Here is a 24669-nt window from a genome sequence, read left to right on the forward strand (position 1 = left end):
GATATATAGCTTTTATGGCCATCCACATGTTTCCGTTTTATCAGCTGCATACCTTTGTCTTGTCAATGTTATTGAAGTTAAAATAGGTGTTGCAGAAGAAGAGAAAATAAGTTGAGCACTCAGAAGCTGACATAGAATACTTACAGTTTACTGGAAATCAAAACTGGAGTAAAATAGCCAGTGTCATCCATGATGGGGTGGACAACTGTGAATTAGTTCCAAATTTGGGCATTCGGGAGGACCCAGATTAGTTGATTTCTAATGGTTCACAAAAGGAGTATGTGGGCATCAAGTATGTTGGTGAGATTGACCTAAGAACATTTCTGAATAGCAACCGATTTCAGACAGTAGTCACCATAGTTGATGAGACCAGCAGGGAAGAGGATACTTCTTTGAAGTAGTATGACAAATAAATGTAACTTTGGAGAAGATCCAGGGCAAAAAAAGATAGGAAATGAGAGTGAGAGAGAAAGATAGGTGGGGAAGGTGGGAGGGAGGGAGAGACATGTATAAGAAGGCCGGGAGAAGGACTGAAACCCCTGGCTCAGAAAAAAATAACAGAAAATTCCTGAGATGTTTCTCTTGCTGTATTTGATCTTACTTTTGCTATATATTTAACATTAGATTCTGAAATGTCTCTTTCACTTTGGGAATATAATTAAGATACTCAATGTATCATATACACGTATCACAATCATATACCCAATCCTCAAATCATACATCTAATCTTCAAAGCTATTCTAGTGCCTAACTACTTTCCAGGATTTGGTTCCTACAGCCTAACATTTAGAAGGGCTGAGAGCTCTATGCTGTAGTTGAATTCAGGGAGATCTGAAAGCACGCAGTGCTACTGAAAATCAAGCCTTCAATTAGTCATTGTCAGAATTCTTTGGCATACAATCTTTCTGAGTCAGAGCCTAATGTCACTGCGAAGTCCCCTACCAGTTCAACAGCAATCCATTAGCAAGACATTAAAAAAATTGGGACAGATGAAAAATAATTATAACTGCATGTTTTATGAGGAAATAATACACAATAGTTCTGTTATTTGAAATCATGCTTTTTGTAGGTCAGTCCAACTCAACATCACACACCTATACAGATGCTGACATGCACGCATGCTTTAAAATAGCCCCTTTAGTTAACTTTGCTTCTGAATAGCACATTTCTTTTTCATAAAAGACAGTGCAAACCAATTCCTTTATTGCAATGTGACTGGGGATGAGTGAAATGAGTGGTATGTAGCTATGAGATCTATATTCGGGACACCTCTGCAGTAATGGATTGGTTGTCTCACAGTAAACTAATATAACCTTTAGAAGGGACCATGTTACTGATTATTTTAGGAGGAGCAGCTTTTGATAACCATCAGGTACATTTTGCTGATGATATATGGGATAATTAGGTTGAAGGATGAGCCCCTCTTCAGGTGGACTATGTGAGAAAAAAATCCTGGCCCTGCTACATCTGAAATCAATTAAAGCAAAAAGGGCTAATAGAGCATGAGCACAATAGAATCGGTCAGGACTGCCCAACTCCTAAATGGCAAGTATTAAATACAATACTGAGACCTCTGAAGTGTTCACAAAAAGCATGTCTGAAAGAGACATCGAGACGTACTGCTTAAGAAGTACCAGTGATTAAAGTACTCATTTTGGATGTTAGAAACCAGGGTTCAGTGAATCAGTATGAGCATGAATCCAGCATCTCAGGTGAATACCCTAACTATGATAATCTTACCTCTTCTGAAATTGGCATGTCTCTTGCTCTTAGTTTGACTAGAAATTCTATTCTGGGTCTGGAAACCTTTCCTAAAGAAATCTTCTCTTTAGAAATGGACATGTTTTGGTGAAAGCTTTGGTGCACCTCACAGGCCTCACCAGCAAGACAGTTCCTGCTTGTGCCTGGGGTCCATGCCCACAATCCGAATCGGGGTGAGCCATAGGTGATACCAGGGCATACACGCTGCATGGACATCTTCCCCTACCCCCACAGCACTGCCTGAGTTCTCCCCTTCTCCTTCAACCCCTACACTGCTGGCTTGCACAGCCCCAGGCAGCTCCTCAGCCCTGCCCCAAAGCAACCTGCCATCTGGGGCAGGGGCAGGAAATAAAAGCTGGAGGAGGGAGGAAGAACCCTGAGACTTCACCTGCTCTTACATTAGTTACGTTGTTTTCTTCTGTTGTAGGTAGGGACTTTATTCTCTTTCTCTGAAATAATTGTAACTCCCGTTGGTTTGAAACATGAAAGAAAGAGTGATTTATTTCTATTCCAGAATGAACAGCAGTCCATGTAGACACACCTGAGTTAGCTTTAGCTTGGATACTGACATCAGTGTAGGTGTCAGTGTAGCTGTAGGAGCATGGAGCTCAGCGTAGGCTAATCCTCCAAGTGTGCATCCAGCTTCTCTACTGGACTTTGAAGTCCACACCGAGCTCCTTACTGTTGCAGGTCTCCTGCTAGCAGTACCTGAGCTAGTTAGCTTAAAGCTAGTATAGTAAGGGTATGTACTGACTGCAACTTATGAAGGTATAATTATGCAAACAGAGGAGTTGCTGCTATTTCTAATGGCAAAACCCTCACTCAGTATAGAATCTGGCTCAGAAATAGCAAACAGTTCCTTTATTTCTGAATGAAATGTTGTGAAACAAAGACACTGCAGAGATGCAAGCATATGCACACATTCCTATTTCAGAATGAAAACAATAAAAATAAGGTTTTTTTTTAAAAAGCTTACAGAAAGAGCAGCATTACTTTTTGATAGAACTGAAAGCTCAAAGTTAGTTTATTTTACATACAGCAAATAATGAAACAAAACTATTTAAGGTTTAATGAAACAAAACTCTTTAACTTGCCCTGTTATATTTAAGTATTGAGGACACCTTACACAAAAAGGTTGATTGTAAGTGGGTCAGTGTGCCTGTTCTTGTTCAGAAGGACTTTGTCCATTTAGAAACTCCTCATCCAGTTCCAACAACCGTTGATAGCACAAACAAAAATCCCTGACCGAACAACACAAAACCTTCAGGTTTCCTCCAGACAGAAGGAAATTGTTCCTTAGGTCTGACCCTCCCTAGAAGCAAGCTGGTCTGGGATGCCTACTGACCACAAATTACCCTTTCCCCAATTTCCTCTTCCAGCTGTCTCCCCTGGCTTTTAACTTCTGGATAATCACTCACAGGTTCCTACCCAGGGGCTGGCTGCTCCACTTAAAGGGCATATAATGATCTTGAATAACATATATGTTGCACTACCTGGAGACAACAGAATAAATTACAGAGGGAACGGCCATCTCAGATTGGCATTCTATTTGTTTTAATAAAGGTTTTAAATAGTTTTAGATGTACAAATATTTATGGATTGATCTACTGGCAATCAGGTAATATTGCTTCTAAAATGCTTTTTAAAACATGATGACTCTTTCCTTCCTCAAGGTAATATTTTTAGGAAATGCTGTTCTTTTTTATCCGCTTGATGCTGCTTTGCTAGTGAGTGGTGACAATTTACATGAATGGAGGGCAAGAAGCAAGGAAGAACATGTGAAATTGAGACTGCTGGGAGTTTCCTTGATAAGTACAATGTTACTTCTCTATTTGTATTTGGCTAGCCAACACACTCTGAACAAACACCTCTATTCAGTTCTGAGGAATGTATAAATAACATAGTCCTTTCCTTCAGCACTCATTGCAATCAGAATGCTTGGTCTGTAACAGCAATAAAGCATTTAAAATGTTTTAAAATATTTATTTTTAAAATAACTATAAGACATGGGAGTTAACAATAGCATGACTGCCACTGTGACGCAGTTGTGGAGTGGGAAACTCCTGGCATGGAAAGAGTCCTTTCTTATTTCTGATCAAAGCATAGGTAATGGACAATCATCCTGTTCATCAGTAATATCACAACACCTTTGGTGGCCACAGATACACAGGACCTCAGGTCTGCATATCCTGAAGTTTTCATTGGTTCAGAGTCAAAAGTGCTATCTATAGAGTCCTCATTACTCTGCTTAACATGGAGCTCAGGATAGACAAATCATCTCAGTTTTTTCTTAGTTTCTTGGCCAGATTTTGCAGTCTTCACTGAGCTCAGTGCTGCTATGGATATACCTCTGGCAGTGACTAAACTATCTAGTTCAAAACTGGCTCTACATACTGTAGTCACACCTCTGACTGACATGAAGATATACATGGCATATATGGCTGCAGATGCAGCAAAACCACAAGCCTTAATGTCAGGCCCTGGAGCCTCCACAAGCTATGCAAAATTGTATTAAGTATAAAAAATCACAAATAACAGTGCATTAACCACTGTTATCATCATCATTTAGCACGTATCAACAAAGCAAGTAGCACAAAAATTGCAGTGTCCTTTTGTAATGCAGGTATGCCTGTTGACTCAGAGTTAGAAATTAATTCAGAATCACTCCAGGTAAATTCACAAGTGTTTGCAAGTTACATGACTGTTGAAATCCTTTTTAATATGTACAAGTTTATGTAAATGATTTTTTTCTCGGTTCTGCCATGGGCCCTAAAACGGTCTTATCGCTAAATCCTACATTCTTACTACTGCAGACCTTAGGCAGTATTGCTTTGTTCTGAATATATGAGGATAGCAGTGGGAAAGGTGAGCATTATTAATGTTAAATATTTATGACTGCATCCAGCAAAGAGGCAAGCTTGAATCTACCATCTGATAGCTGCTGGTGTTCTGCAGAACTAGTGTTGCATGCTGTATTCAAGAACTGGATAGGATGAAGTGTCTCCAGTTTTTCATTCTGTGTCTCAGGTTATGAAGATTGTTCTGTTTTTTTTCCTGGCTTATCTCTCCTCTCCATCCCCTTACTACCCCCCAGCCCTAGACATCCCAAGGATGAATTGTTTTATCAGGCAGGAAGGGTTCTTAGGCTACAAACACACATCTGTGTGTGCAGTCATTCAGACATCTATGTCCATTGTCCTAGGATAACTTGCAAAAAGATTCACAAGATAGGAAGTACTAACAGTTTATCCTAGGACATTGCGAAGAGCATCTGAATGGTTATCCTTGGATTGCATAATTTAATTACTGGCAGAAAAACAGCAGTGCATTCAGCCAGTCACTAAACCCAGATTAGAAGGGCAATGTGTATACGTGCCAATCCCAGGATATTTCTATTCAGGACAAACATAGACAATTTGTCCAGAGGCAAATGTAACATCTATCCCTAGCCTCAAACCAATGGTGCTGCACAAGCTGGAATTTGGAGGGAGGGAAAAAGAAAAATAATTTTGAGTAGAGTGAGGCATACCTATAGTAAATAATATAATCTCCAAATCTGGGGACTGCTAATTATATTTGATGATTGGTAAGAATGATGATTGACTTTCCTTTAGAAATAGCTTTCTTAATATGCCTATTTGAAAATAGACTGGCAATTTTTCCAGTTCAGTCATTTCCCAGAGACAAACAAAGCAGAACATAACTGTCTAGATTAAAACAAAGATAACACTTTGCAATGGCACATGAGAGTGCTAACCAGTTACCAGCCACTTTGCCAAACGGCTCAAGTTTAATATCTTCACACTGACCACAAGATGGCACTACTTTGCAAATAAAATGTTAATATCCAGACCGAGCAATTTCAAAGTGCCTCTCACTTCATTCCCTCCTCCCCTTTTTTGTTACAATACTTAATTGCATTTATTTCAGAATTACTAGGCAACCCACCCCCAGATGTGTAATTTAAAGGTGATGTGCTTACATTGGGATGTTCAGGTTCTGAACAATTCAGCACCACCATAGGATACTGGGATAAGGTGGTGTTCAGCTTTAAGGGGGAGTCTCCAGCTCTCCTCACCAATCTTTAGGATCTGAGCTGGAGAAATACCAGTGGATTCTTTCCCCCACTTGCCTTGCTCCTTGTTCTCCATCCCTCCTTCTGCTCGAAACCCTGATAAGATCAAGGAGCCAGAGAAAACAAGAATACTTACAGTATAAGGTGAGTTTCTCCCGTAGTTCTCTTTCTCTCTCTTTCAATTTCTGTCTCGGTGCATCTATCTATGAGGTTTTAAGCCTGATATTTGTATGTTTCATCAGGGTGATTAAGCGGGTGACAGACTGTCAGTGAGATGGATGTGTGACTGTACCGAGCAGATCGTTGGTACATTACCTGTGGGGTTGGTGCCTTGCGGAGGCAGAGTTTTCTCAGGGTCTTTCCAATCCCCTAGCATCGCATCCTTGGACCCTTGCATCAAACTTCTCATCTGCATCCTTGGAAAGTGCAGGAGAGATCTGCGTACCTCCCAGAGGGAAAGGTTGAAGTGCTGTGTGCCTTTGCTTCTTCTTGATTTCTCCCTGCTTACCCCGAGAAGCACAGACTAGCTCCTTCTTTTAGGGCAGTGGTGCACCCAGGGCTACCTGCGTCGTCTTCAGCTGATGAGTTGTCAGGCAAAGACAAACCCGACCTCTGTCAACTTAATCCGCTCCATACTTCCAGTTTATTTAAATTCAGTAATGGAACAAGGTGCCATGACCCCGACAAACAGCACTAGCTCTCCCCCACCCCCCCAATCCTAGGGTGTGATTTGGAGGTTGGAGGCTCTTCTGGCTTTTCTACTGCGAGGAAGGACCTTGCGTTTGGATTTTCTCTTTAGAGACGCCTACTAAATACTGCAGAATAGGGAACAGAGAGTGATGGAAGCGAGCGGGGGGAGAGCAAAGCTTAGGCCTGGCACCCCCAAAAAGCTTCTGCCTAGTTTATGACTGAGTTCGTTACTGGAGATCATAGAAACATAGAAAAATTTGGGTTGGAAAGGACCTCAGGTCATCTAGTCCAACCCCCTGCTCAAAGCATCCCCAACTAGATCATCCCAGCCAAGGCAGAGGGGAAAGGACCACGAATCTCCCACTCCATCCCTTGACCTGCGGGAACCTAGCAAAGTCCAGCCTTGACTCGCTTGTAGGTGATCTCTTCTGCCCAAATGAAGCAGGGATTAATTTTAGTTTAAAGCGAAACTTGCCCTGGTTTGGGCCAAGGAAAATTGAAGCTGGTAAATAATCCTTGCATGCACCAGACAGATGCACAAGCAGCTTTCTACATGCATATAGACACATAAAGAGAAGGATGCAGGTACAGTGTCTACAGATAGGTCCATATGTCTGTGTTCAATATGGACACAGACATTGTACACAGACATATGTGATATATATCTCACCCTGACAGTGCATGGGATTGTGGATGAGAAGCAGAGCGGGAGGATGAAACAGACTCGATGACCCCATGTAAAACATGTATTAATACTTAGTGGATGTCCAAACCAGCTGGAAAAATGGGAGTAGTCAAACTTGGGTCAGAAGATCTGATTCATCCAAGCCGGGCTGCAGCAATTCCCTGAGGAAGGCAGCATCTTCAAAGGTATTTGCAGTGCTGTGGAGGTTGCATGCCTGGTGATGGGGAGGGATCCCTTGCAGGAATGGATTGCAAAACCAGCCGAGTGATTTAATCGTTGCATATACCTCACTGGCCCTGCCACCCGCGGTAGGGTTTGATCCTGCAAACCCCTCCACCCCTGGCAACTTTGAGCAAAGCGTGCAGGATCCGGCCTCGGCCATAGGAGACATCAAAGAGGAGTCATTACCTGCCAGGAGGATGAGGGATCTGCTCTTTGGACACTTGTTCCTGCACCTGTGGTTATTGCATGCTCCCTATAGGTAGCACTGCTCAAGTGGATTTAGGCAGGGTAAGATTACAGCTCTTCTAACTGGCCGGAGATCAGATGTGTTTCAATAACATTATCGAGCTGTACTTCAGGCACCATTTACATGACAATCCTCTCTCTGACTGCTATGACCTGGGGTTAAGTGTACATTTGAAATAGCTGGCGGGAGACTTGGCAGAGGGGAAATTCCAGCCTCAACAAGGCTGTTGCTAGCTGCAGTTGGAGCAGAGGTGTGCCAGCTTATTTGATTTTCCCTTTCTTTTCTTTCCCCCCCCCCTCTAAGCACACATGCCTGAGTCTCTGTGCTTTCATAGCCGGAAGAAGGAATCATTTAAGCACGTCTATTTGTGTGGCATGGGTAAATATTGATCTCTTTTTATGTGCACTGTGTTCAGTTTTCGCTTTTTCTTTTCTTCCTTTCTCCTCCTTTCTTTGCTAGAGAGCAATCCTAGCTCAGATGAAGGTGATCAGAAGGGCTGCTTCCCCTTTGATCCCTAGTCCTTTGTCGGCCCATAACACAATGTTGATTAGTTAGGTTTCCTCGTTTCCTCCAGTTTGCTCATGTCAGGCTGGGTTTGTGCTTTGCTATCTCATCACTGGGAGGGAAACAGCTGGAAAATAAGAGCTGTGTGAGGGAACAGGTTATAACAGAGCAGGAGAAAATACAGTTGAAAAATGATGCCAAGGTTAAAGATGCGATCGGTCATGAACTGAGCTCACGTTTCCAACCCTGCTACCGTAATAGGGAAAACGGATTGTGAGCTAGCAGCAGCCACCTCTCTCTTGCAAATGTTTGAGCATAACGGATTCCTTCAAGGATTATGATATCAATCCCTCAGCAGATTATTAGATCAAGCACTCAGGTTTATTATATCAACCCCTCCCTATTCCTCACCGATCTCATCAGAGATCTTTGCCTCATCGAAGGGGCTCAGGACCTAGCCCTTGATCATCCCCCCCTCCAGTCTTTAACATCACGAGAGGAAGAGGTTGTCAGTCCCGAGACCATGATGTTTATGCACCAGCTTTTTCTAGCCTGGGCAGCGGTTCTAGCCTGGACCTGATGTTTCCTACCCTCAGGTTTAGCTGAGGCTCCTCCAGCTCCACATGCTTCCCTGTGTCCATAAGGACAGGTCATCCGAGTAAGCAATGTGTGGCAAAGGCTTAGCCCTCTGAGGGCAGGGCTGCGTGCCTGACCCCCAGCCCAGAAGCCTGCATTGGGTCCTGGGTGGCAAGTTTGTCAGGGGTACAGCGGCTGGGAGCTGTGCAGTTTGGGACGCTGCAAATGGGTTACTTTCTCTCTGTGGAGCAGACTAGCCCAACCCAGGCAGAACCGTTGAGGGAGAACCCAAAGTGATATAATTTTAACATGCTTAGAGAGGACTAAGTACAGTTTAACACCCTCTGATGCATAGATGCTCCCACTTCAAGTGCCATTAGAATAGTTTAAAGGTAATCTGTAACAACCCCTCAGTTCCCTATACAATAAATGGAAAGTTAGGACTCGGACTCATAATATCCAGCACCCAAGGGTGCAGTACACATCATGCTTAGACCCTACTAAATCTGTTGAATGTTAACCGGTATTCAAGTTCGCAAGTGCTGTGGACAAGCTGCTGCTACCGGCCAGTTCAATGCACTAGAGATGCCGGAGGGCCTTGCATGCCTTTCTGAGATGTGGGAGACGGCTGGACATTTGAGCAGGGCGAAGATGCCTCCCTCGGCCATCCCCCTTTTGTGCTGAAGCGGCGCACGGCCAGGGAAGGGTGCTGGAGGCTTGTAACGCCAAGGTCTCGAGGGGCAAGCTTTAGGGAGGACAGTGCTCGGGGGCAGTGCTCGGGAGCTGCTCTTTAGCGGTGACTCTTCCCCCCTGGCGAGCAAACACTCCCGACAGATGTTCTGCATAGTAAAATGCTCTGGGACGCAGATGATCGGGAGCCGACGTGCTGGGAGCCGGAGATCCCTGGGGCTGTGGGTTTGGCATCCCTCCGGCAGCCCCAGAAGAGCGTGCGGCATAGAGAGCATGGCTCCTGCCCCCGAGCCCCCTCGGAGGGGGCAGCTCCCCCTGTCCCTCCGAAACCCCGGCTCCAGGCCCGCCTGCTCCGGGAACACATCGCCGGGGTCGTCCCGGCTTGCGTTGGGTTTCAGCCCTGAGCATCCCCTGCTGTGCCCGGCCCCCGCAGCGCTCGCGCCCTGGCTCCTCGTCCTGTTCTGCTGGGCAGATGCTCTCTCCGGGTGGACCAAAGTCGGCCTCCCCCCGCATCCAGAGCCCTTTCCAGGCATCCTGGAGCATGCACTGCCTTCCTGTCCTCGTCCACAGCCCGCCAGCCCTTCCACCCCGGTGGATCTAGGGGAAGGCAGCCCAGGCTCTTTATGCGGAGGGCTCAGGGCACTTATTTAGCATCACCAGGGTCATCCAGCCCTTCACATCTCAGAGTGCTTTCTGGTCTGTGGTTGGTGATTGGGGCCACTTTTCCCCACTCCGTGCTCCTTGCTGATGTAGAAGTCTTCCTTCTCACTCGCACGTGCCTCTCTGCACTGAGACGACCTTCAGCTACCTTGTCAGTGGAGGCAAACGACAGAGCAAGAAGCAATGGTCTCAAGTTGCAGCAAGAGAGGTTTAGCTTGGATATTAGGAAACACGTTCTCACTAGGAGGGTGGTGAAGCACTGGGTTACCTAGGGAGGTGGTGGAGTCTCTGTCTTTGGAGGTTTTTAAGACTTGGTTAGATAAAGCTTTGGCTGGGATGATCTAACTGGGGATGGTCCTGCTATGAGCAGGCGGTTGGACTAGATGACCTCCTGCGTTCCCTTCCAACCCTAGTTTTCTGTGATTCTATGATTCTGTGACCCTGTTTTCCACTGTGAGTGACTACAGCTGACTCTAATTTCAATGTTTGTTGGCTGGATGGTACCCTAATGAGGATCTGAAATGGCAGAATTGTTCCATTGGCATGGCCTAAGCCAGGGCCAACGCGTAGGGGGTACATGCAGGTGCACATGCACCCCCTGAGCATGTCAGTGCACCCTCTGTGGGCAGTTGCCGCTTGCCACCCTACCGCCGACACCACTAGCAGTGTTTGCAGGTGGTGAGCAATCCCCGCTGGCAACCTCTACCGCTGCTGGTGGTGCCTGTGGGTGGTCGCCAACCCCTGGTCGGTGCTCACCACCCCTGACAGAACCAGTGGCGTCTGTGGGAGCTCCCCTGCTCACTGCTGCCGTGCTCCTGAGGTTGCCGCCATGCTCCCACCACTGCCAGCTTAGCTGTGCCCCACCAGTCACCGGGGGCATGTGCCATTCATGGCCAAAACAGGCTTTCTTGGCACCTGGCTTGCCATACACTTGTGTATAAAAACTTATTTTACTTCTAGGGCAGCGGTTGCCAAACTCTGACAGATCGTGCATCACCAATTTAAAATGATACAACCTTAAGTACCACCAGCAAATGTTTCAGTTCAGCCTTAAGTACTACCAGCAAAGTTTGTCATATAAAGTAATTAAAAAAAAATCTGTTAATGAGTACCACTGACAGGTTGTCTGTGTACCACTCGTAATACCCATACCACAGTTTGGGATCCACTGTTCTAGGGTCTTATTTATTGCCTGCTACTCCAAGGTCTGTGTCAAAGATTCTGAACAAGTGATGAAAGATATTTTGTATTGCATAATGCAGAATCATTCTCTCCCTCCCCATCACCAGGCAGAAGGCAGGGTAGCACCTCAGAGACTAACTCACAGAAGCATACAGAAGTAGGGCTGGAAGTGACTTCCAGAGGTCACCTAGTCCAACCTGAGGCAGGGATCATCCCTATCTAAACCATCCCATACAAACCATACATAATCTAAATTCTACATGAGACTACCATAAATCCTGACCCAACATAGACCTAACCTACCACAGGTAAATCAGGGGAACCATGTTCAGAAATGCATAACTTTTTATTCTCCACATATTATGACTGTTTCATGACCATATTATAATCACTTATCTATAAATAGGTTTCCCATTGTGAGCCCATGACTTTTATTCTGAATGAATGTTCTATTGTTTAAAAGTACTTTAACAGATTCCTAGCATGGTTAGTTGCTTTAGCAGTGTTATCTAGTATGTTCTGATAGCCAGTATATACTCTGGTGCATATATACAGTACTCATATGTGTTGGGTATGAATACGCGTATATATACCGGTGTATAGTCTCTCTTTTTTCTTCTCTGTCAAAATAAATCCTCACAAGGTCAGAACAGCAACTCTCATTCTGGCCAATTACAGAATCATTCTATAATTTAGAATGCTAATATGTTTTTAATGCCTCAAGGGCTTCAGGTAACAGCATCTATAAGGTTGGTACCATAAATACCCCTATCTTGAAAATAAGAAATAAACATATATGTTCTTATACAAAATAAACATATATGTTCCTTTACCATTGCAGATTGTACAGCACTATCAAGGAAATGAAAATCCAGTTGCAACTTTTGTTGAGCACCTACCCTGTTGGAAATAAGAATATTCTGAACTTTTGAAATTATTTGGGAGAGACAAACTGCAATAGAGATTATTACAAAGCCTGAACCCAAACTCTAAACAACATGAATACATCACTTCTTTCCTCTTTTGTGAATCATTCTATCTACTTGAATTTTTCTCAGAACTCCAGAATCCTACACTTTGAAGATGAAGATTGCCATGTACCTTTGGCCATGGTCTTCACCTTGGCCCTGGCTTATGGAGCTGTGATCATTCTGGGAGTCTCTGGGAATCTGGCCTTGATTATCATCATCTTAAAACAAAAGGAAATGCGCAATGTTACTAACATCCTTATTGTCAACCTTTCCTTCTCAGATCTTTTAGTAACCATCATGTGTCTTCCCTTCACTTTTGTATACACTTTAATGGACCACTGGATTTTTGGAGAGGCCATGTGCAAGCTAAATCCTTTTGTGCAGTGTGCCTCAATCACAGTTTCAGTTTTCTCTTTGGTCCTGATTGCTATTGAACGCCATCAGCTGATCATCAACCCCAGAGGGTGGAGGCCAAACAATAGACATGCCTACATAGGAATTGCTGCCATCTGGATTGTAGCTATGGCTTCCTCGTTGCCTTTCATGATGTATCATGTATTAACTGATGAACCCTTTAGAAACATAACAATCGATGAATATAAGGACAAATATGTATGTTTAGACTTGTTCCCTTTCGACTCTGTCAGGCTTTCTTATACCACATCCCTTTTGGTGATACAGTATTTTGGACCACTTTGTTTTATATTTATTTGCTACTTAAAGGTAAGAGAGATTTTGTTTTGTGCTGTCTGTTTGATTTCTGTTTGTCCCTAGAGGTGTCATTAGGCTAAATGATTCTACAATTTTTTTCCTTGTTTTTGTTGACTTTTGTTTCCTGCAGATATACACACGCTTGAAAAGAAGGAACAACATGATGGACAAGATGAGAGACAATAAGTACAGGTCTACTGAAACGAAAAGGATCAACATCATGCTGATCTCTATTGTGGTTGCATTTGCTGTCTGTTGGTTGCCCCTTACCATCTTCAATATTGTGTTTGACTGGAATCATGAAATTCTACCTGTTGCTACCTGCAGCCACAATTTGTTATTCTTGATCTGCCATCTCACAGCCATGATCTCAACCTGTGTAAACCCTATTTTTTATGGGTTTCTCAACAAGAACTTCCAGAGAGACTTACAGTTTTTCTTTCATTTTTGTGATTTCCGCTCCAGGGATGAGGATTATGAGACTATAGCTATGTCTACCATGCACACAGATGTTTCAAAAACCTCCTTGAAGCAAGCAAGCCCAGTTGCATTTAAAAAAATAAATAATGTTGATGATGATGAAAAAATATAAATCCCCCTAGTCCCAGACTTTTGGCAGTATGATCATGAGTAAAGTGGGTTCAAGGACAAAGCACAATCCTGTAACAAAAAGGGTGATGCTTTTCTTTTTTCAAGGAAATTTAATTGTTGTCACTTTGAAATTACATGCTGTGATTTTTTTGCTTTTTAGTTGCTTTAATGGTCACAGCAATTACATTTGTATCACATTATAAGAGAGACTTGGACCTGTTTCTACTTAGGCTGTTTATCAACTGTCTTTTTTTCTGTTTCTTTGTGCAAATATGCACTTCTGCACTCAAAATTATCTATTGTATTTATTAAAAAGGAATATTTCTCAACAGTGTGACTATATATAAATCCTCTGGAAACAATATGGGTTGAATAAGGCTGTCACTAAAGAAGATACATACTTTGGCATAAAATTAGGTCATTCTCATTTGAAGAGGGCTTTTTTTATTGGGGTTTTTGTTTCTGTTTTTGTTCTTTATCTAGCTTTTGAGTTTTGTTAAATAAAACCCTGTCAGAATAACTAGACTGAGATTGGCTTTTTAAACCTGTAAAGAAGTAAATCGTAACAATAATTTGCATTGTTTAAAGAGATAATTTGAGTACTAATCACTTACGAGCATAGAGAAGATTAGGAGCCAAAATCTGCTTCTGTTGGGCAAAATCTAATAATTCTGATAGATCCACAGGCAAGAAATATTTTGGGTGGCACCTTTATTGGACCAGCTGTATAGTTGGGACAAAATTAGGTAAGCTATTGAAAGATACCACCCAAAAAATCCATGCCTCTCACATATTCTTGGACCATCACACAGTTACAACATCACTCTCAGGCTATCATAACATGGTGAATCCAGAATAATTCCACTGACTGCCCAAAAAAACACCAGATACACAAGAGCAGAAACAAGCTCTTATTTTTGCCTTAGATTTTAACCTATTACCGCTGGTTTTATTAGTACAGACATTTTAAATTTCCATTAGAAGACAAAAACAATTCTTTTCGTTGGCAGCACCTAGAAAGTAGGGACTGCCAAGATGAATTTACCACCAGTCCAAGGCCTATGAACCCACATAAATCCTACATAACAGTAGGATGCCATCCTCGTCTGTGGATGCTAACTGGGATTGATGTGCTGGTCCTCTGAACATGCTGGAATTTCACCCTCAAAGAATACGATGAAAATCAAACCCAACAGTAAAAAAAATATGTTGGTATTGGCTATCTGAAGCTTTTCATTGTATTTAGTTTATGTTAATAATATATAATCATATTGTGCCCCAGATAAAATGATAAAGGACCTCCAAGACAATGGAGGGGTTGATCAAGATGTGCATAATTGTCAGTGAGGGTTGTTTGTATTGATACTTACCCAACACCCATTTATTTGTGATCAAAGATGTTTTCATTCTTCAAGTCCACTCAAAATCTGCCCATATGTGCCCAGTACAGTTCTCTATATTATAACATTTTCAAAAGCTTATCAACCTTTAGTCTACAGAATAAAGAAAACCAGGGCTTGGTCTTCAGCTGATGTAAAGCTATGTGGAGTGGAGTAAATGGAACAATAACAATATTTACCAGCAGGGGATCTATTCCCTAAAATGTATTTTTATAAATCTATGCCTAGCCAAATAATCAGCTGTTTCATAAAATAGAGGGCCCTGGCTTAAGGTTCATTAATCCATTCTGGTAGTGGAAGGGGATTTTAAAGCAGGTGGAACTGTAAATGTGGCATAAATGAGGATGGAGCTTAATATCGCTAAATGAAAAAGATCTCAAAGTGTTAATTCAACATACCCAACATCTGATTGGGATACCTGCCTCGGAATTAAAAATATTTTGTTTTGCTGATGATTAAAAGATAAAAACTGTGCCTTGTGCAGTCTTATAAGTAGTGTATGATGTAAAATATTAAGGTAATGTAGCTTTGTACTATAATAATTCCTTGTACTTATTTGGGGATCATTTCTTTAAAGCTGGCATTTCTATTTTGGAAGGAAGAGAGGCAAATACAGTACATTAAATATATTAAGAAAGGGGCACTTTGTTTTAGGAACTGGGCCCCTTTGATGTGTTGTAAGTCTTTCTTTTCTTTCATAGTTTTCTTGGTGGGATGTTGCTAATATGTAACTAAGAAGCTCCAGCAAATATTTCCCCTTTATGTGCAATGGATGAACATTTTCACAGATGGAAACAATGCACAACTAAAAATATACCCATGTTTTTTTCTCCCCATTTTAGGAAAAACTATAGAGGAAGCAGAAGTCCTTGGCAAGTTAACATATTAATCTACTTTCTGAGCTGGATGCTGGGGCACCTGTGCACTAGCACAAAGCTGTTCAAAATCTGTCACAACCTTGATAGGAAGATTTTCAGAAGTGTTAACTTATTTCCCATGCTAATCATTTATTATAATTGATGGAGGTTTGACTGAGGTCACATTACCCCTGATGGTTGTAACAACCTCTTGAAGCTATTGACAGTAAAGCAGAACTAAGACTGTTCTGTCTTCTGCTAAGAACCCGTTTGCTGCAAGGCTAGCTTAGAGTCCTTTGCATTTTTTTCCTCTTCTAAGATCATGGTGCCACCTTCAGCCTCAGGTGACTGCATAACCCAGCATATTTTTCAGGAACAGAATAATATTACCAGTATGATATATGGTATCTGGGAATGGTAGTGGGAAATGAACTGCAGGGGCAGGCTCCTCCACTGAGGAAATGTATTTGGAAACTTCTGATAACATCTGCAAAATGGAACACTTCAGCAGTAAAGGCTTTGCCTCTTCAGGTGCATTTTTATGAGCAGCAGGGATCAAAGTAACCTTTTTTAGGGTTGGGTGATTTGACATTAGCATCATATGAGGAAATCACATCCATGGAAGACAGGGAAATCCACCTGACCTTTCCTCAAGAAACTCTTACTCCAGGACATCATCAATTCTCTTCTTCAGTTTCAGGTTCCCTTCCATGTCCCCAGATTCTGGACTTACCAAATTCCTTTGTATTCTATCCAGTGCTACAGTGTTATGCTGTGCATATACACTCCACAGTTTAATTTCTCATTTATTAAAAAAAAATCATGCCATTTTGATGTTTCTTCTTTTAAGTACTCTCCTGTTCCTTCTCCAGTTCCAGTCTATGTCAATGCCTATCCAAAATTTCCTGAAAACTGCTTTGCTTCCAACTTTCAGCCTAGAAAGAAATTTTGTTGAAAAAGAGAGAAACAGATGAGAGATTCATATGCCATTTTTACTATTTATTCATTTATGTACAGTGCATATAATACCAAACTTCAAGTACAAATTGAATTATTTAATAAAAATCTGTCAGCTTCCTTTTGATCAGTTCTCTGCATCACCTTAAACTTTATTTTCTCCACAACAAGTATTTTTGCTTTTTTTTAAAACATTTTTATGTTTGATCTCCAATAAACTATAATCATATTTGTATACCAGGTTATTAAGGGAGCTGGGGCCATACTAGTATGCTCATAGTCCTTTTCTCAGTGTATCTCTTGGTTCGTCTGACTGTTGTGCATACTAGAATGTAGCTTCCAGGTCTTTATAAAGAAGGGTAGTGGGTGTGAAAGTTAAAAAGGAATCATTGTGTTGGTGCTTGGGTTTTTTGTCTTGTTTTACTTTGTTTTGCTTGTTTTTTTGTTTTTGTTTTTGTTTTTTTTGCTCCCCTGCTACTGTTGCAACGAATCCTCCCCCCCCCCCCCCCCTTGGTATTGGGTGCATGACTAGACTGTATTTTGTGGTTATTGACTAGAAAAGCAAAACCAATCCTCTGACGTTCATCCCCTGGAATACAACCTTGAATTAGGTTTAAACCCAGAGAAAAAAATCTGCCCTACTTCACCTATCTTGCTAGTTAACTGTGCTTCATGACTGGTCTTTTAAAAGTTAGCAGCTTAAGTATTTGATGCTAAAATCTTACAATTAAGGCCCTGTTCAGCAAGGTACAAAAGTACAACTGATTGGACTACTCCTCTGATTCAAATATATACCTAAGTGATCTTCAATCAGGGTGCCATGGCATCCTGGGCTTTGTGAAACCCTTTATAGGGTGCTGCAGGGTGCCACACAAAATTAGCGTTAATTTTGCAAACACCTATAGTATACATAATTCACAAGGTAAACCCTGAGTTTTAAAATAGGAATTCATAATATCATAAACATTCACATTTGTTGTGGTCTTTCTGAGTTGTTTGCAACAAAAGAATTGTCCTATTATATTTTTTGTAGGCAAGACAGTGAAAGCTAAGAAATGGCATTTTCTAAGGTGCTTCATGTTTAATGAGGTGTGACTTGAGTTTATAAAGATTGAGAACCACTGACTTAATTCCTTTTACTGTTATTGTCAAAAGACTTCAGTTGGCCATTAGGATCAACCATAGCTACAAAGAAGCTACTTAAAATCAGAGTAGCATTGTTAACAAGGAGGATCCCATTTCATTTTACGTATAACTATTTTTTATTTAAAGATTATTAGAGGCCTGGCTGTTCAGGCTCACAGGCTAAAGGATACAAGCTGAAGACATAATAGATAATGAATATCAACTAATTCCAGTTCAGGACATGTAATCAATTCTGATTAACAATATATACTTCCTAGTTAAAATATCAACTTTTAAATTATAAAAATTAGGTTCCAGTACTAAATTGCTATTCTACCTGTTTTTCTAACTTCAGCTGCTCAAAAAAGAAAATACCTGATAAATATTATACATACTTACTACTAGAAGTGTTAGCAAAATAAATCCTAACATCAAAGCTTGATTGTGATCTAAATACAGTGCACTACACTTACATCTATTCCTGTTTAGTAATACCCTAATTTCTTAAGTCATTATTAAATAGGAATAGGCTATTGAAACAGATTTATTTTCAGATTATTATATATGGAGTAAGTTCAACACATGCAGCTGAGATCAGGATTTAGACCTGCAGCCCAGTGCCTAATATCTGAGGATTTTTTTTTTGATCCAGGGCTTTAGTTCAGACCTAGTTCTAGTTCTGAAGGGTGAGAGAAATAGAAGAAATAATAAAGCTGGATTTTACCTTTATTATTCTTACGGCATATGTAATAGTACAGAATGTACTCTTCAATAACACTGGTGGTTTCTGCAGATGAAATAAATTCCATTGATTGGAGGGGGTGGAAAGGGAGGAGATACTAAATTATAGTCAGATGATAAATTGACAGTTCCCTTCTTGACTAAAGGATATAGATCAAAATCAGGACTGAGAGTTCTACCATATTCCTTTCATTTCTACATTATTTAACATTAATTATTTGCCAATTTGAGTTGAAAAAAAAAAAACCTGAGCCATTATCACTTTATATTAGAAGTAATACTTTCTTTTTACAACTTGTGTTGTATTCCAAATATTTGCAATGTCATGCTATTTAGGAGGAAAAACTGTGCCAGCTCACATCCTTAGTCCCCTGATTTGCCTGTTGCACAAGTTGATTCATATTAAATAAACATTTTCTGCCAAAAATTACATTACAGATGATGAATTAAAAAAGATTCAGGATTAAGACTATTGATTTATTTTTAATGCCATTGGACCAGAGCTTCCAAAGAAACCACATAAAAGATTTTAGACTCTAGTAGTGGAAAGCACTGGTATGCTTAAATCCATCTCTCTTAAGGGCAGTACACAAATATGTGCCATAAGCAATAGTTTGCACTTAAGACCTATTCTGAATAGAAATGCTTTCCTAAACTGGGGACTTATATTGTATCATATGTTTTACAAAACCTAGAGAGAATAGGATTTAGTTTCACACAGCTCATAATATTTACACCATATTGTACCATTTACTTTCATTGAATCTTTGTGGGTACTGTGCGAGCCGGGAGCAGTCCGAGGCCCTTTTTTGCGCGGCGGGCTGTGGCCAGCAGCCCGGACACGCCGGGTCAGGGAAGGCAAGTGGCACGCTAGAATTAGGCACGGACGCTTAATGGTTGATTTAAGATTGTTTACTTACACCGTAGATGGTCGCGGTGTAGGCTGGAAAACTTCCAGGAAAACTTTGCTTAAGTCCCAGTTTAAGGACTCGGACAGAGCTCTGGATTCACTCACATGAAGTTTGCTAGGCTCCGTGGAACTTTGCACGCAGGGAAGGGTACGTCGAGGGATCGTTCGGTGACGGGGAGAGGCGAGAGGCTGATCAGACCCCTGTAGCCTTCTTGATATACACGCTGGGTCCAATAGGCTCCGCAGCGCTTAGAGATCTTCACGAGACGTGAAGTCTCCTCCTCCTGATGTTCGTGGAGTCCTCCAACTTGGGCGGAAACCACTCAAGCCTTTTATACGGCTAGCAAGCCAATCACTAGCCGCCACGTAGGAATAATTTAGAACTGAACAATAGTGGGGCACAAATTTGAATACAAATGGCGGGAACTCCTTGCAATGTGCATTTCTGTGTTGCAATGAAGAAATGCACCCTGCAAAGAAAGCTACAAGTGGCGGGAAATAATTCAGCAGTGCTGAAGCACACACAAACAAAAATCACACCCTTGGGTTGTGACAGGTACATCTGGCTAAGAGCAAAATACTCAGAACGACCAAGTTGATCTTAAAATATTTGCACCAAATATGTCTACTTAAGCTTGTAACACAGGCATAATTTGTGCTTATGCCTCTAATTGCCTATTAATCTACCACCAGTTATGGAAATTTAGGACTGAACTTGATGAACCAAAGGGTTCTATGATACTGTGTTCTTCAGGCACAAAGGAAAACAACTATATCTGACAATATCAATTTTGAAGGACAGAAAAAAAATCAGCAGAGCAAAAGTTATAGATAAGGCTATTGCCTTTAGATACATTAAATATTGCAGTTTTGAGATACATACTTGAAGACTGAAAAGCAGTATGTATTGAGGGCAATAAGGTAAATGGTGAACAAGGATAAGTATGAATAAAGTGTGATCTGTTTCTCTGCTCCTTCATTTTCAGAAAAGGGATAGCCTCACAACTGCCAAGACAATTGAAAATATATTAGGATTTTCTGTGTTTTACTGAAATCAAGAAAAGTGCATGCTTTTAGCACTGTCCATAAAGTATACTTTGCCTTCTGTCCTTCCCACCTCAAATCTGTACTCTTTTACTTTCACACAGCATGCAGAAACTCTTCCTATGGCAGAGAATGAAAACCCTGAATTCTCCCTTCTTTCCTCTGTTTTCATTCCCACTGATAACAAGTAGCCCTTATTACCCCCAGACTTAATGTTCCAACAAGCTGAGTCATTTTTATTTGGTGGTTCCTTTTCTTCTTAATGAACAGTCTCTCTGAAAAGGTGTTCCTAGGAAGAGCTTCAGCTTTTGGCTTTGAATCTTCTGTCTTGTGTGTTTCAATATACTAATTGCGAGTTTGGTTATTTCTGTGGAAGAGATCTTGGGGAGAAACTTGATGGAGAAATTTGATGGAGAAACTTGTTGCAGAAATTTTACTTTGGAAAGAAAATGTATCTGTTAGACCTTCTGCTGTTATTATTTTGTCTTTTGATTCTTTGTCCTTTCTTCTCAAGAAAGGTAACATAGGAACGTGTTTACTTACCTATAGTTTTCTTGTCTGTGTTTATTACTTCCTATTTTTATGGTAACTGCATCAATATTTGACAATAAACAGTCTTTCCTATTTATCTAGATCTAGCAAATACTGCATTTTGACAATGTTAATACCTTGGAAAGGCCTGTTCTTTATTTTTCTGCCTTGAAGACTAGAAGAAAGTGCATTTAACCCTGATTAGGGTTACTTTAGCATCCATCTTGTTTTGAGTACAAGTCATCCCATTGATTTCAGTTCATACTCCTCATGTATTCATGGTTATTCTGGTGCTAAAGCACTTTGAAAAATTGGGACCTTAGGACGTTTATAGACGTGCTCTGGGAGGTGGAGGGAGTGCTTTAATTAGTGAGCCACACTAATTAAAAGCACCTGAGCATCACATGTATCAGCATCCTTGTGCTGAAAAAAATGGCAGCATGGCACTTTGAACTAAAGGTCGTTCAATGAACTTTAGTTCAAAGTGCCTCACTACCATTTTTCAGCGTGGTGATGCTGATACACGTGATGCTGGAGTCTGCTGGAGCATGTTAATTTCCATGATTAATCAAGTCTGCTCCAATGAACTGGATTTACAGCATGTCAGAGTAGCTTCCCTGCACGTGTATAAGAGCCCCTAGTTCCTAATTCAATGGCCACTAATTTCAGTGAGCTTTGAATTAGACCCTTTTTTCAAGCCACAGTAAGATGTAGCTATACGTTAGCAAATATGCTGCCTAGAGAGTGCAATGTCATACAGAATGACTTGACCCCAACAATTTCAAGTGCTTTAGACATGTACTTCCACACGGCTCCCATGGTGCTTCTAGAACAGTGAATCCCAAAGTGTGTGCCTTGGTATGCTCGTGTGCTGCAAGAGCAGTGGAAGTGTGTAGTGAAAAATGAGGCTTTATCAGTAACAGTTCCAGTCCTCATAGTTTCCCACAAATCCATATATTTGGCAGTGGAGGAGCAGTTGGTAATTAACACTGTCACTGTTTCCCTGCTGCCAAACACAATGGAATTGAACACATGGGCCAGTTATAGCCTGCAGAGTGACCCAGCACCACTCATCTGGCTTGTGGGGCCAGAAGGTTGGACACCATTGCTTGTATTACATATGTATTTCTCACACACACACACGCACACACACACACACACACACACCCTCTCCCCTTTCAGGTGTAAGAGTGAAGAGTGCCATCAATTTTAATCTAGAAAAAAGTGTGTCCCTGGTATCAAAAGTTTGCGGAACACTGATTTGGAGAGTTTGGGAATTATGCTATGCAGCTATACTTTTTCCTTTCCATACCCTCACTCTCCACTAGATATATCTTTTGCTGCTGCCTTTTGCTCAATGAAACAAAAATAATGTCATGGGTTTTAGTACTATGTATTTTTCTTGACGTGATTTTAAGTCAAAGGCATTTTTCAAAGTTATCTGGTTTACTGATTTAAATCAATCTGCATCAGCAGATATTTGGAAGAAATGCACTAGCTCTCCTGAGTGTAGATTTAGTTTCTGACAAGTGTACATTTTTGAAATGTTATCATCACCCAGAGAGCATATTTCTTAATTATTATTATTACTATGGTTTTTTATTTTGTAATTTTTATGATTTATAACATCTGGAGAGAATTATTTCCATTTCAAATGTATCCCATACTGTAGTAAATGTCTTCCCATGCAGGTATTACTGATTTCACTAACAGCAATGCTTCCTATAAATCAAACTTCAGCAATCACAGAATAACAACAGTGTGATAAAGAATATTGGTCTCTGGACTCCCAGAAAGCCAGACCTCCTCCTTTTACAGAGGGTACTCTGCTCCCATGGGCTATTTAATGAGCCGTAGTCCGATGCATTTTTCTTAATAAAACTGTAAGCCAAATACATCTGCCAAAATTACTGGGCTTGGTAATTTAAACCAGTTTGCTTCAGTGGAGACTTGGAAGAGATGCATTCACACTCTTGAATGCATTTTTGGATCCTGACCATTTTGCTTCCTGGTCTCACTAGAGGTATAACTAAAAATGTTGGCATCTGGAGTTGGGGGGGAGGGGGGCGTGAAGGGGAGAGGGAAGCAAGTGCCTACTTTCCCACTCAGGAGCTTCTGCAGTTGTGTTAGAGGCACAGACTTCTGCTGCCTCATAGCAAGCTCCCTGAATGGGGGCTGCCATACCGGTGTGGGTTCCCTGAGGGCTACCATTCTGGTACCACCTCTGAATTGGTAGCTGGAGCTAGTGCCCTTCATGCTCTTCTCTAGGCTATGCTATTGGGTCTCACTGTAGTGGTCTTACATTTTTTTTAACTCCCATGACTTTGCTGGATTTAGTTCCTTTCAAAACAGAACCTGTTAATGAGGCTAACCTAGGATCAGACCTATGGTATTGATTTTACTTGTACAGACATGAAGTGTTGTTGACAGGGTCTGTCATTTTTTGTTTCTATAGCACCTTGTTCTAGCTTAATGATACTAATTTAATGATTAGTATAATTAAATATGATTTCAATATTAATTAAATTATGATTATAAGGGATTATAATGGTGCATGTTTATAGCAATTTTAATAGTATTGTTTGTCCTTTTCTGTATCCCTCTTGAACACTGGGTTCGTGCTTCTTATTCCTTCTCAGACTCCTTGCCTCCACTTGGCTGCCAGTGTGACTTGGACTTCCAACACTTGTCAGAAAGAGATATCCAGCTTATCATTGAATCATCCCTGGAATGCAGTTGAATATATCAAACTGGAATGGACAATCATAGTTCAGCAGCAAAATTTTATTTAAAAACATGCCATGCGCATCACAGACTCTAGAGTGGCTCCAAAAGTCATTTTAATTTAATGTACAGAGTAAATGTGTAGAGTTAATTGGTGCTGGTTTAACCAAGACCAGAACTTGATGACCTCACCCCAATTTCATTAGAGCATTTTCTGTGCCTGTCCATTTCCATTTATGTCCATTAATATTTTATCAACCTAGTAAAAGGATAATACAGCTTATGGACAAGAGAGATGTGTACTTATTGTGTTATAAATGATCCAAGTCATATAGGCTAGGTACAGACATTCAAAAAGCCCAAGGCAGACTCAATCTGAGTTACCTAGTTTTCTGTAAGCGGCATAGTTTAGATCAGTAGTGAACGGAACACACATTCTCCGTTTGGTGGGAAAGGCAAATCTTAGACTGGGTTCTGCCATTTTTAAACCAGTGTGTGTGTGCAGAACTTCTGTTTTGTTATGGGTTTAGACTGGTTTCCAATCACTTATACTAGGAAAAGTGTAATGTAGGTACCTGGGCATAGTGATTTTCCCAGGAAACATCAGGAGTGAAACTACACCAGTGAAAGTTCTACAGGTAGATGTAGCATTTTACAGGGTAGCTATTTACTCAAGGCAAGTAGGTTATTACTTGCTCCCTTGTGAAGTGTCAAGGAGCTGTAGTAACTGTATCCTGCCTGCACTTACTCTGGGATACCTGCTCATCTGTCTGTTCTGAAATTCAGTGGGCATGCCTATATATACACATTTACTG

At 41.2% G+C, this 24669-nt stretch overlaps 1 protein-coding gene across 1 annotated transcript; it reads left to right on the forward strand.

Annotated features, from left to right (window-relative positions):
- The first annotated feature begins 5755 nt into the window (after positions 1-5755).
- NPY1R (neuropeptide Y receptor Y1) lies at positions 5756-16899 on the forward strand. Its single transcript, XM_019481440.2, has 3 exons — positions 5756-5980; positions 12134-12986; positions 13105-16899. Exons 2-3 carry the CDS (start codon positions 12291-12293, stop codon positions 13564-13566), a joined length of 1158 nt encoding a protein of 385 aa, XP_019336985.1. The 5' UTR covers positions 5756-5980; positions 12134-12290; the 3' UTR covers positions 13567-16899.
- Positions 16900-24669: the final 7770 nt, after the last annotated feature.

This window comes from Alligator mississippiensis, chromosome 2 (assembly GCF_030867095.1).
Source record: "Alligator mississippiensis isolate rAllMis1 chromosome 2, rAllMis1, whole genome shotgun sequence".
In the NCBI taxonomy this organism is placed as follows: domain Eukaryota; kingdom Metazoa; phylum Chordata; order Crocodylia; family Alligatoridae; genus Alligator; species Alligator mississippiensis.